The sequence below is a fragment of the Ovis aries genome, chromosome 25, assembly GCF_016772045.2.
Source record: "Ovis aries strain OAR_USU_Benz2616 breed Rambouillet chromosome 25, ARS-UI_Ramb_v3.0, whole genome shotgun sequence".
Lineage (NCBI taxonomy): Eukaryota > Metazoa > Chordata > Mammalia > Artiodactyla > Bovidae > Ovis > Ovis aries.
Window position 1 is genome coordinate 25574284 of NC_056078.1, and position 12725 is coordinate 25587008.

At 51.7% G+C, this 12725-nt stretch overlaps 1 protein-coding gene across 2 annotated transcripts; it reads right to left on the reverse strand.

Moving 5' to 3' along the window:
- Positions 1–492: 492 nt before the first annotated feature.
- Positions 493–11977, reverse strand: TYSND1 (trypsin like peroxisomal matrix peptidase 1). 2 transcript variants are annotated; one of them, XM_015104410.4, is made up of 4 exons: positions 10707–11977; positions 8669–8799; positions 7479–7664; positions 493–5016 (listed from the first exon to the last, which is right to left on the reverse strand). In XM_015104410.4, the coding sequence occupies exons 1-4, from the start codon at positions 11876–11878 to the stop codon at positions 4799–4801; spliced, it is 1707 nt and encodes a 568-aa protein (XP_014959896.3). In that variant the 5' UTR covers positions 11879–11977; the 3' UTR covers positions 493–4798. The 2 variants fall into 2 exon arrangements, with proteins under 2 accessions (XP_014959896.3, XP_027818164.2); XM_027962363.3 differs by lacking the exon at positions 7479–7664.
- Positions 11978–12725: the final 748 nt, after the last annotated feature.

A 12725-nucleotide genomic window follows, 5' to 3' on the forward strand; every position in this document is an offset into this window, starting at 1 on the left:
GGCTCAAATACAACAGAAGTGCATTACTTGCCTGGGCTTCAGTACCAGGCCAGTGGACTAGTTAACGCGGCTGCCCACTCCACACCATCATCCAAGGACCAGCTAAAGGGGCTGTCTTCACCAAGTGGCTGCCAAGCTGTCTTTTAAGGGATGTCTCCACTCCCAGCGGGTGGGGGTAAGGGCACAGAAAAGGCAGGGCCTGGAAGTGGGGTACCTCCCTTCTGTGCTTTGGAACTCATGGACACACCTGACCGTGGGGATGGCCAGGAGATGCCGTCCAGTGTATGGGCGGAAAGAAGAGAGGAAAACAGATCCTGGTGTCTGCCCTGCTGACCGAGGTCTTAGCCCCCCTGGCTTACTTCCTGTGCTACTGCTTATCCTTTCTCAGGCTCCTGTAGGTTCCTGCTCTTGAACATTGGCAGCCCCAGGCTCTTCACTGCACCTGCTCCAAGATGTAGCAAGGCATGAGAAAATGATGGGCTCAAGCAGATATTTGCTCTCTTGGTCATTTATTGAGGAAATCTGATAATGGGGCACATGACAAGGAAATCTAGAGGTAAAAGGTCATGGAGAGAAGGGCCAGAAAGACCAAATTGTACTAACACAGGAGGAGAGACTCAGTGCCCAGAAGGCCACAGGAGAGGAAGCAAAGCAGAGAGGGATGCTGAGTCATCACTCATGCCGAGAGGGCCCTAGAGCTTCCCCAGGCCAAGCTACTTTCCCGCACCTGTGCAGGAGCATCTAACAGCAAACTGACTTTTATGTTGGTAATACGAGTGAGTCTTTGTTCCTAAAGCAGCACTGAAACAAGGCCCAGCTTGGCAGAGCCAGCCAGCTCTCCACAAAGGTCGTTCTCCCCTTGCATGGCACAGGGGGCCTGCCGAGGAGCATCTGCCAATCTCCCCCACACCACTTCGGGGCTGGCTGGGGCCAGATTCTCATGGAAGGAATGTGAGCAGGAACGATTATAATGTCACTTCTGGGCTGAAGCAGTTAAGAAGCAAGGGTGACTTTCTTCCCTTTTTACTAATGAAGTAAAAAAAATCACGAGGCAGGCTTGTGCAAAGCAGTAATGGAGGCCTGTTTAAGAGCAGCATCAGAGCAGAGAGGCAGGGACAGCCTGATGGGGTCAGAAGATTGGCTACATGCAGGGGGTGGAACAAACAAGTTAATATATTGAGGATAACGGAGCTGTGTTTCTCACTGAAAGGAGGGAGGTACCAATATGAAAAGGGGACAGCTAGAATGCACCTTGTGGTATTGAGCTTGTAGTTTCAAACTGCAACTGTCGGTGTTAACTCATGGCTTACAATATATAAAGACAGAAACAAATGCAGATCTAAGTTCTGTCTACTGAGAGGGCCTGGAAGCAGCAACACCTGAGTGAGAAGTAAACCCAGTACCTAGTTATTTGTTTCTGTAGACCATTCTCTAATGAAAAAGGACCCCAGAGAAGTGACTGATTTCAGGGAAAGTACAAGGTAAGTCTAGAACAGTATGGTTTGAAGGAAGTTCTCAAAGAATGATGGGGAGGGGACTTCCTTGGTGGTCCAATGGTTAAGACTCCTTGCTCCCAGCAGGGGGCCGAGGATTAACCCCTGGTCAGGGAACGATCCCACATGCCACAACTAAGTGTTCATGTGCCACAAGTGAGACCCGGCACAGCCAACTTAATTAATTTAAAAAAAAAAAAAAATGAGGAGGAGAGGCCAAAAGAACACAGAAGTCAGTTTGAAGGAGTTCCCACCAGGCAATAGGGACAATTTGAGCATCAAAATAATGACAATAAGAGATTATAATCCACTGATTAAAATACAAATCCATGATTCCACACAAACATAGTTAAACAGAGAGAAGGGAAAGCTTTCACTTCAATAGAATGCCCATGAATAAATGCAGGAGGAAAAATGAAAACAAAAGATTACCATTTGGCAAACATTAAAGTTATTTAGTCAAGGGACATCAATGCATGACAAGCATAGTAGATGAAACTGGGTGGGGAACAGTATTTTTACACAGTCTTCAAATATTTCCACACAAATACCTATTAATTACAAACAAAAAAGAAAATTTATAGTGGAGAAACCTAGCAGGCATCATCTTAGTCAAAGGATCAATATTATCATCTGTTATTTGACAAAGATCGTGTGATACTCAGCAGGAGAAAATGAGAAGACATCACTAATGTAATATCCCAAAGATATACATCCTGAATCTAATCATGTGGAAGTATGAACAAACCCACACTAAGACACATTCGATAAAATGACTTCAGGAAGATCAAGGGCATCAAACTCAAGGAAAGACTAGGAGTTGCTCCACGTCAAGGTGGGGAGAGAGCCAGGGCAAGTGGGTACCATTCATGATCCCAGATGCGGTCTTTTTGTCACGGAGAACATCACTGAGGTGTTTGGCACAGGCGGTATGGGGTGTCTGGGGGAAGGGTGTGTCGGGATTCTCGCTACTTTTCTGTAAGTCTGAAACTGTTTCAAAATAAAAAATAATTTTTTACAAAAAGCCGCCGTAATATCTTCTCCACTCTCTCTTGCCCCACCCACTAGCAGGATACAGAAGACCTGCTAGGGTCTGAGGTCCCAGGCCCAGGGATAAGAGCCGTAGAAGGGAAAGAGTTCGGGTCCCTTAACCCCGAATGCATGACAGCCGCCCCCGCCCCAACTTTCCTGGTCAGGTGCACGGCTTTGGACTTTCTATGAGCAATGAACAAACTTCTATTGTCTTTAGCCACTGAGCTGGGAGAGAAGGGACCTTTTCCTGCATTATCCTAACTCATGGGACTTACTCAACAGCCTGCTCTGCTCTCCACTTGAGGTCCCACAGACGCCCCAGGGAAACATCTTGTCCCAACACTTGCCAGCCGCTCATCACCATCCTGGCCAGAGACCCAGCACCGCTTGACCCCTCTTCTCTCTCTGCATCGCCCCACATCCAATCAAGCCCACTTCCTGTGTGACTCTGGAGCTTCTCCACACCCACCAGGCCTGCCTCGGCCATCTTCCCCTCACCAGGCCCATCGTCACTGGTTCTCTAGCCTCCGTTCCAATCTTTTCTCCACGAAGCCTGGCAAGACAAATGTGTAGTTCCACAGTTCCTTGTCCCAGCCCCTGCTGCCTTCAACCTGGACACCCTCCCTGTTTCCAGCCTATCTGGTAAACACTTAGTCTCCCCTCAGGGTTCAACTCGTGAGTCACGTGGATGAATCCTTGCTTCATCCTCCATCCTTGGGGCCCTTGGACACGGTCTTCCATCTGAACAGGGCAGAGAGGCCCTGCTTGCTCCACCAATCGGGGCAGGGTGGGGGGCACACACCCGTTTCCCCAGCACAGCCTGGGCTCCTTGGCACCCACACATGCTGGAATGAATCCTCTCCCCTCCCACGCACAGCCAAGTCAGACCCCAGCCCTCCTTCGCCACCCGTTAATTCACTGCAGGCTTTCATTCGAGCTATTAAAACATTTGCCCTCTGGCCCCTTTCCTAATCCACACAGAGGAGAATCACTGTCTCCAGAGTGTTCTGTGGTTGCCCAGAGCTGGCACTCAACAAATAGATATTGAAACAAAGTACTCAGAGCAATTCTCTCTGCTTAGATTAGAGCCCCACCCCATTTCACTCCTGTCCCAGTTGTTCCCAAATTGCATTCAGTCTGTCAATGATTTAACAATTATTTCTTGAAGGCTGGCGCACACAAGGCCCTGGGCATGCAATACATGTTCCTGACTTCAGGGGTTGGTCTTAGCTCCTAGGGGCCACCGTGGCCTTGTTCACCTTTGAACTCCCCAACTCCTGTCCATCCCCAGGCCTGGCACAGCTAGGCACCCTGTAAACACCTGCTACCAGGCCAAGACCACTACTGACCCAGGCCTACAAGCCCATCCAGGGCTGATTGGCACTACCACCAGCTACTAGGTCGAGTCTGACACAAGAGTGTCCTGTGAGATCAAACCCCACTGAGACAGCAGGACAGAAAGTGTGTACTTCTGTGCCTGGAGCTTTCCTATTCCCCATTCAACTCTTGAAACAAAGAAAGAAAAAAGAATCTGACATATAAGGACCCATCCTTTGGAGGTCCTGTTTATTCCTGAACCCCAACCAGATAGCCCAGCAAAACACATTCCAACCCCTCCAACCCACCCCACCCCATATCCCTGAGGCCCATTTCACGGGCTGGAAAACTAAGGCACTGTGTCTGAGTGCCCCAGAGGTCAGGGCACCTGACATACAAAAAGCCGGGAGTTCTGGCTTCCAGGGATGCCACTGTTGGTCCACAGAACAGGACGATGCTTTTTCTTGCACCTCTGGTCTTCGGAGCAGAGCCCCTCTGCTGAGGTTTTCCGAGGAAGCCCCCGTGCTCTGTCAGCCCCATTCTGACCAAGGGCAGAGAGGAGCCAAGGCCCCAGGGAAGATGCTGTTCCAGGTGGCCAGCGATCATCAGGTGACAGGGGACAGACTCGAGACCAGGACTGGGCCTGTCTTACAGCCAGCATCTCTGTCAGGACCAGGGCTGTTGTACGGCTCTCCTGAGCTCGCCAGAAGGGAAAGAGCAGAGCTGAGTCTACTGTCAGGGGGCAGAGAGAGAAAGCACCTCCAAACGGCCTGCCCGGTAAGAGGTACCCAGAGGCTAAAGAGAAGTTTGGTCCAGACTCCAGAGCTGAGCAAGGTGGGTAGTCAAGGGGAGGCAACTGGGCTCTGGTGGGTCCCGTCTGGATCATGAGGCCGCCAGCATCAGCCCTCCCCACGGCATCAAAGGGCTGTTCTCCCCCGCAGAGGGGTGACACAGCTTCAGAGCTTGCTCCGCAGGGCCTCTGCTGGGGACCGCTGCAGCCGCCACACCACCCTCACTGGCTCGGAGGCGCAGTCTAGCTGGCGGAAGCCACCCAAGTCGCCTGTCTGGCTGTACTGCTGCAGGGCCGGCTGGAGCACCGTGATGGGGATGCTGAAGTTCAGGTGGGGGTATGTGGCCCCTGTGTTATTATCCCGGGTGTTGCTGGCGACGATGCCTGTTCAGAAGACAGAGAGGAAAAGAGGGTATGAGCGAAGGCTCAGGGAAGGGAGGGAGACCCACCTCTATCCTGGAGGCCCTAGGCCTGTGGGGGGCGGGGGTGCTGAATACTCCTCATAGTGACAGACACCAGGCTTCATGTATCGACATAGGCCCCTCACGCCCCAGCCCTCCTTCCTGGCTTTACTTTCTCCCTAACACTATCTGACACACTATGTCTCACTTATTTTGTTATTTTTCTCTCCAACTTCTGTTATCTTTCAGCTCCATGAGGGCCGGGCTGCTGTGTTTTTGTTTTTGGGTTTTTTTTTTGCTGTGTTTTATTCATAATCTCCCCAGGACCTGGAAGAGTGCCTGGCATAGCAAGACCTCAACACGTACTTGTTGAGTGAATGAATAAATGCACCAGACTCACACATAAGTTTTGGGTGGCTGGCTCCGTGCATGTGTATGAATTTTTTGAAGAAAATTTTAGGCTTACAGCAGTCTTGCCCAAATAGTACAGAGTTCCTGTACATTCAGCACCCAGCTTTCCCTTATGTCACCACACCACATTGCTCAAAACCAAGAAATTAAGCTTCGTGAAATGCTATTAACTAAAGTACAGAACTCACTTGGATGGACCAGGGTTTGCACTAATGCTCTTTTTCTGATCCAGGATCCCACGTGGCATTTAGTCATCATGTCTCCTAGGTCTCCTCCTATCTGAGTCACTTCTAGTCTTTATCTTTCACAGCCTTGACACTTTGAAGAGTACAGGGCAGTTATTCCGTAGAATGTCCCTCAATTTGGGTTGACCTGATGTTTTCTCACGATTAAGACTGAGGTGATAGGCGTGCCTGGTAGTCCAGTGGTTAAAAATCTGGCTTACAATATAAGGGACACCAGTTCAATCCCTGGTCTGGGAAGATCCCCTATGCTATGGGGTAACTAGGCCCATGTGCTACAACTACTGAGCTTCATTTCTCCAACATTTATTAACAGAAATTCTTCCATAAGGGAAAGCTATCCTTTGGCTCCATTTTTAAATCCATTCAATATTAACTTATATTAGGATAGACTCACGAGTATTCATTCTTTTCTTGGGTCACAATGCAATACTACTGCTATTTGTTTTGTTGCTCAAATTGTTCCCACAGGAGCTCCTTCACATCAGCTCTTGGGTTTTTCAACATTTGACATGCTCATCATTTGGTTTTTCTTAGAGTTTCCTTCCTTTCCAGCACCACAAAGCAGCCCTGGAATCAGTCAGTTCCTGGTTCTTTCTCTTAGAGAATGACTCTCAGAAACCAAGATCTGGACTCGTGGCATGCTCATTGCCACTGGAATGTCACTGGCTTCGAGCCTCTCTCAGCAGACCGAGATAAGAGACATATGTATACACATATACACACACGCAAACTCATGCGTACACACATTTATATTTATCTCTATATCCACTCATCTGTATACATCTTTTAGAAGGTCAACCAGTATATGGGAGAAAGATGGAATGCAGACTAGGATGAATGTACCCAACTGTATTTCAAATGAATCACATAACCATTCTGAAGGGGAAGGAGCTAATCTAAGAAACTTTGGAAAACAGCCTTTTGACTGGACACTTTAAGGCTAAAGAACGGTACTCAAATACTGTCTTCTAGTTGGTAAATCGGTTTCTCACAGGGATGTGGTTAGGAATTTTGAAAGTACTTCTTTTGTACACTGCAGTTGAAGAAATAAATAAATCTACTGCAGCTAGCAACAGAAAGGCAATGTTTCTCAGTCAGAAATAAGGGAAGGGGAAGGCTTGCATGAACCCTGTGTGCTGGACTGTAGGTGGAGGTATCCATATGGACTCATGGTTGGCTTTTTTTAAAACAGATTAAAAAAAAAAAAGTTGAGTTAACAAAATTTTTAAATCGAAATATTTAAGAAACACATATTTATTAAAAAAAAAAAAAAGAGTTCACACTTCCTTGTGAAAAACTGTAAAGTCAGCCAGTGTTAGGCCCATATATCTTTGTAATGAGGCAAGAATGTGCTAGAGTTGAGTGGTGTTCACCCCGTCTCTCCTTTGCCCTCCACTCACTGAAGATATTCACTCACTCACTCACTCATTCACTCATTCACTTTACCTGCCCAACTGGTAGGTTGGGCTTTTGAGTTTGTGGCCCTTGGACTCATCCAACTACTGAGTTTCACAGATCAAACGATATTAAGTGACTTACCTAAGGTCGTGGAGTGCCTTAGTGGCAGAGAAAGCACTAGAACTCAGATCTCTTCCCTCCAAGCCCAGCATCCATCCTCTCCGACCTCAGAAGCACAACAGTCCAAAAACCTTAGCTAATTACCCCTGGGCATAAGGCCCATCATCTTTCCAGACAGAGGGTGGCTCCCAGGGCTGGCCACTGAGCACTCGTGGGTGGGACTGAGGCTCTGGCCAGGGGAAGGCTGGGAGAGGGCCAAGGAGCTGGTTACCCAGGAGGTCCCCGGAGCAGGCAGAGAAGAGAGGTCCCCCGCTGGAGCCACCATGCACGGCACACGTGGTCTGCAGCATCACCGGTGTGTCATCCACCTGCACCACAGCTGACAGGATGCCTGAGGTCACTGAGGGCCCGCAAGCCTGGCCGAAGACACCGAAGCCCACTACACTGACAGCCTCGCCTGCCAGGGAAGGAAGGAGGGTTAAGCTGGGGAGCCTCCTCCATCTGGCAGGACTCATACACTCGCCAAGCCCCTCCCCACCGGTCCTCTCCAAATTTCCAAACCCTGTCTGCCTTTCTAGTTTCTGCTCAGATGCCTGTTGCCTCCATGAGAACATTCCCCAGGCCCCTACAGAAAGAGGTCAGGACCTCCACTGTATCTGCTCCATCACTTCTCTTCAGCTGTCATTCCCCTTCTGGACTGGGTAGTCACTTTTTAGGATTCCTAGCATCTAGCCAGGGGCTCAATACATGTTTGTGGAATTAACACCCAACTTCTGGGACTAAAAAGTCTATTGGTGAAAATAAAATGCTGACAATAACTACAAAATGGCACCACCTTCCTTCACCAAGTGCTTTACAGGCAATATTTCACCCAGTCCTCACAAGACCTAGGAGTAAGTAGCATTATCCCCATTTTGCAAATGTGGAAACCAAGACAAAGAATATTAAGTTGGCTGTCCAAGGATACAGGGCTAGTAAGTAGCAGAAGAGATGCCAAAGCAGTGAGCTCATAATCCTTGTTACGTTATAACAAATCACATCCACAAACCAAAACATCTGGTACTTCTGTGGCAGCATCACAAGGCCTTTTACTCAGATCATGCCACTGGAGCCTCACAGACCAGCCTGTAGTGTTAAAAGGAGTCCTCAAGGTTCAGCACTTCCACACTACACTGCTGCGGGGCCTCAGGAAAAAGACATGCTTTACCTTTCGCAGAGAATTCCACCTGCTCCCTCACCCCCCGCCCCAGCACTGCGGGCATGCTGAGCACAGCAAGGAGGCCTCTAAGAGCAACTCCAGCCAAAGCACTGTAACCAGGATGCAACAAGGTGCCAGCTTGACTCCAGCAGGGGTGAGGAGGAAGCTGACCTGAGGAGCTGGCCCCTGATCTGTAGGCTTGATGAGCCCAACACTGATTTTCCAAGGTCCTTTCCTGACCAAAGGGACCCGTTGTTCATTACCTTCATGGAAATGCTCAGCAGGCACAGGGACAGGGACACCATCTAGGTCCTCCTCCACGCTCACAACTGCTATGTCATAGGGAGACGTCTCCTGGGTGGCAAACACCACGCGTCCCCAGATTATGGCACTCCTGGACACAAGAGAAACCAAATGACAGGTTAGCTCTCCCAACTTTTAGCACTGGGAGGAAGCAAAACAATGAGTAACAGTAAAAATCATGAACTTGGGACTCAAAATATTTGGTGTTAGCCCTGGAACATACCCGCAAGCAACTCTGGGCACATCACTTAGCTGTTCTGTGGAATTTCCAAACATGCTTTACAAGTGCAGAGTACCTCTCTATACAGGTTCCTGCACGTTATCATGATCACAGACACCCAGCCCCCAGGGAGCGCTGTGGGCCAGGCCTGGTGTTAATGTTCTATGGACATCAGTTCATTTAGTCCTCAGAGCAGCCCCATGAACTAGACACTGGTATTATCTCCATTTCAGATGGTGCTTTTGAAGCCCAGAGAGGTTGAGTAAATACATCTCACAGTCACACAGTTAGTGGGAGAAGGCAATGGCACCCCACTGCAGTACTCTTGCCTGGAAAATCCCACGGACGGAAGAGCCTGGTGCGCTGCCATCTGTGGGGCCGCACAGAGTCAGACAAGACTGAAGCGACGTAGCAACAGCAGCAGCACCAGCACACAGTTAGCGGGAGGAGCCAGGGCTGATTTTCCCAGGGTTTTCCTTTTCTGCCTCATTTGATACCAACAGTCTTGTCATTTAGTGGGACAGACATGATACAATTTCATCCTCTGGGTCCGTGTTTATATAGATGCTAGCGCTTCCATAGCTCTTACTATGTGGCAGTAGGAAGACTTTACATGTCAATTCCCGGGAAAGCAGCTTAGACAGATTAAGCACATTGCCCAAGATTATGCATGGCTGCCTGTTACACACTCTGCAGGAGTAGCTTCCAGGAGACCTGGTGGGTTCCCTAGGACTAAGAGTAGGTTGGGGTGGGGGATGGTGGGAGGGGGGAGGAATTGGGGACCACACACAGAGGAAAATTCTCAGCATCAGTCTTCCCTATAAAGTCATGGTCATCCTGTTGATTGTCAGAGGGGATTCTTATGGCAAAGCCAGGCTGGGTTAACCTTGGAAGTTCAGTAGAGGCATTTGGGAAGATCTGGGCTGAGAAGTTGGGTTGGACCACGTACAGGAGAACAACAAGCATTAACACCAAGGTGCTATAGTGCTTTGCTTTGGCCTAGGTAAAGCACCTGGGATTACAGAAGAAACAGCAAGAACATGTATTAGAAAATCAAGCCAAGAAGCCAAGGCTGCCGACTCCACTGTCAAGAGCAAGTGAAAGTACATGACAGCAAGAGTGCTTTCCTTGCAGAGAGGGGACAAATGACTGTCTGAAGTTCTAAACTGGCGGCCAAGACCACCCCACAACTGTTCAAAATATACCTATTTGCCTGGGCCCCACACTAATACTCTTATTAGGTGGAACCCCATATCTGTCATTCTGATCCAGAAGGGATGTTCTGGTTAAGATCTAAGAAATAAACCAAGTAAGAGTAACAGGCTCCTCTCCTACTCCAGGAGGGTGGCACCCTGGCCCCTGGCATTTCACTAGGCATTCAGGGGAAAGAGAACAGGGTTAGGAAGATTCCATTCAAGGGCCTCTGGTGTGTGGGTGCAAGGCTAAGACAGGAGTTGCCCAGAAGGAATTCAGACTGGGAGTGGGAGCTCAGTGATGCTTGGCCAGGGATGCTGAACACTGCCACAGACCTCCAGAGTTGCTTGGCATCTTGCCCAAGTCCCATTCACCCTCTGCCAGGAAGCAAAGAACTCCTTACTCTGAGGTTCTGAGTACCAAGGATGAGAGGAGGGTCCCAGGTCCCTACACACAGTGCACCACCAAGGCATGAGCCTGAGACCAGAAGGCCTCCATAGTCCTCAGGATTATGACCTGAGGCCTGGGATCTAGACCTGACAGCTGGTGAGGAAGTGGAGTGCGGGCAACCTTGCGGGCCTTACTTGGGGGTGGTGGAGCGCACCAGGACCCTCGCCGTTTCCCGAGGGGCCACATGCCGGCAGGTCACCACGAGACGGGGCGCCACGGCCACTCCGGAGCCCCAGACAGAACCACACTCCACCAGCACGGCCGCAGCTGCCCAAGGGGGCCCGGGGTCTCGGTATCTGAGGGGCAGGCCCCACGGGGCACCCATCTCAGGCGGTAGGAGGGCAGCCAGGGCGGCAGTGTCAGGGTGAAGGCGGTAGAGGGCGGCTCGGGCGACGCTGAGCAGTGGGGCGGCGGCGCAGAGCAGCGTGAGGCCCACCCACTCGCGGGCCTTCCAGCAGAGGGGTGCAGCCACCAGCGCCACCAACGCCCCCGCGGGCCGTGACGCGAACACGCCTCCACCCTCCGTGCCTGGCAGGCAGCGGGCATCGGTGAGCAGCAGCGGGCCGGCCGAGTTGCTGAGCACGCCGCGGCTGAGCGTATTGAGAAAGATGTCCGGGCAGAAGGCCCCGAATGGGGAGCCGCAAGCCAGGAGCGGTGCGCCCTTGGGCACGTCCCCGAGAGGCGCCACGGCCAATACCGGCCCTCGCTCCTCCGCCTCCTTCTCCGTCTCCGGCCGCACGCGAAGCAGCGCGAACCACCCCAACGCTCTCAGCTGGTCCTCCTCCTCCTCCTCCGACATCTCATCATCCGGTGCAGCGTTTGCGAAGCGCCACTGCTCGGCCTCCTCGCCGCCGAAGAGGTGCGCGAAGTGGCTCCGGAAGGCTGGGCAGCTCAACAGCAGCAGAAGTTCGGCGGGGCGCGGGGGCTGCAGTGGCCGCCCGCGGGGCCGGGCGGGCGGGCCGGTTTCCAGGCCGGCGCAATGGGGCGTGCACAACCCCGGGCGACCCCGCTCCGCGCGGCCTGCCGGACTTGCGGCGGTTGGGCCCCACTGCACGTGCAGGCGCAGGTCGTCGCCGCAACTGTCGCCGGGCAGGAAGGCGGTGCTCGCAGCGGTCAGCGCCCCGCTGCCGGCCCGCAGGAAGGGGGTGAAGATGCCCCCATGGCACAGCACCAGGCCCGGGCGACGGTTCAGGATCACCCCGCTGCAGCTCCATGAGCCTGCCTCGGGCTGGCCTGCCCGGGAGGCGCTCACCACGCAGCCCGCCTGCTCAGCTGCCCTCATGACGGGCCCCCACTGACGCCCCATGGCCTCCGGGACGGCACACCGAGGGCTTCCCGAAGAGGGAGCGAGCAAGCAACGACCACGACCGGAACCAGCTGACCCCACGTAGCGCCACCCAAAGCTGGAAGCAAGAGGCGCAAGCACTGTCCCAGGGCTTCCTCGTCAGGCCGGATTGGCTAAACCCCATTGGCTGGGCAAGGGGCCGAGTTCTGATTGGCTGCTGAGGCTGACCCCGCCTTTCCCCGCCTAGACCGTTCAGGTCACCTGCGCAATGTAAGCGGGAGCTGTAGGACCGGAGGACGACCCCAGGGAGAGTGACAGGAATATGGCTTTTACCAGGAGATAAGAGCGTGCTGGTCTTTCGGAGCCTAGTCTCGTCTCTGTTCGCTGAGCTGCAGGAAAGGGAATACAAATATGTGCTGACGTGCGTAGACTTGCCCAGTCCCTAACGGGTCCTGTCAGTATCTGCCCAGGTGTAGGAGACATCTGACCTCTGATCCCTGCGATAAGACGGGCAAAGAAGCCGTTCTGTACTTTGAAATTTTGTAAGTAAACCCTACAGCAATCCACTAGGCGATAATAGAACTCATAAGATACAACTTGAGGGTCTTTCGTTATGCCAAAGACCACACTACCAATCTCATGGAAACTGGATTTGCTCAAAATAAAATTGCCCTTCAAAACTATGATAAACAGTTGTTGTTTAGTTGCTAACTAGTGTCCAACTTTTTGTGAACCCATGGACTGTAGCCCGCTTGGCTCCTCTCTCCATGGGATTTCCCAGGCAAGAATACTGGAATGGGTATTCTTTTACTTCCCCATCCAGGTCTCTTGCATCTCCTGCTTTGGCAGGCAGATTCTTTACCACTGA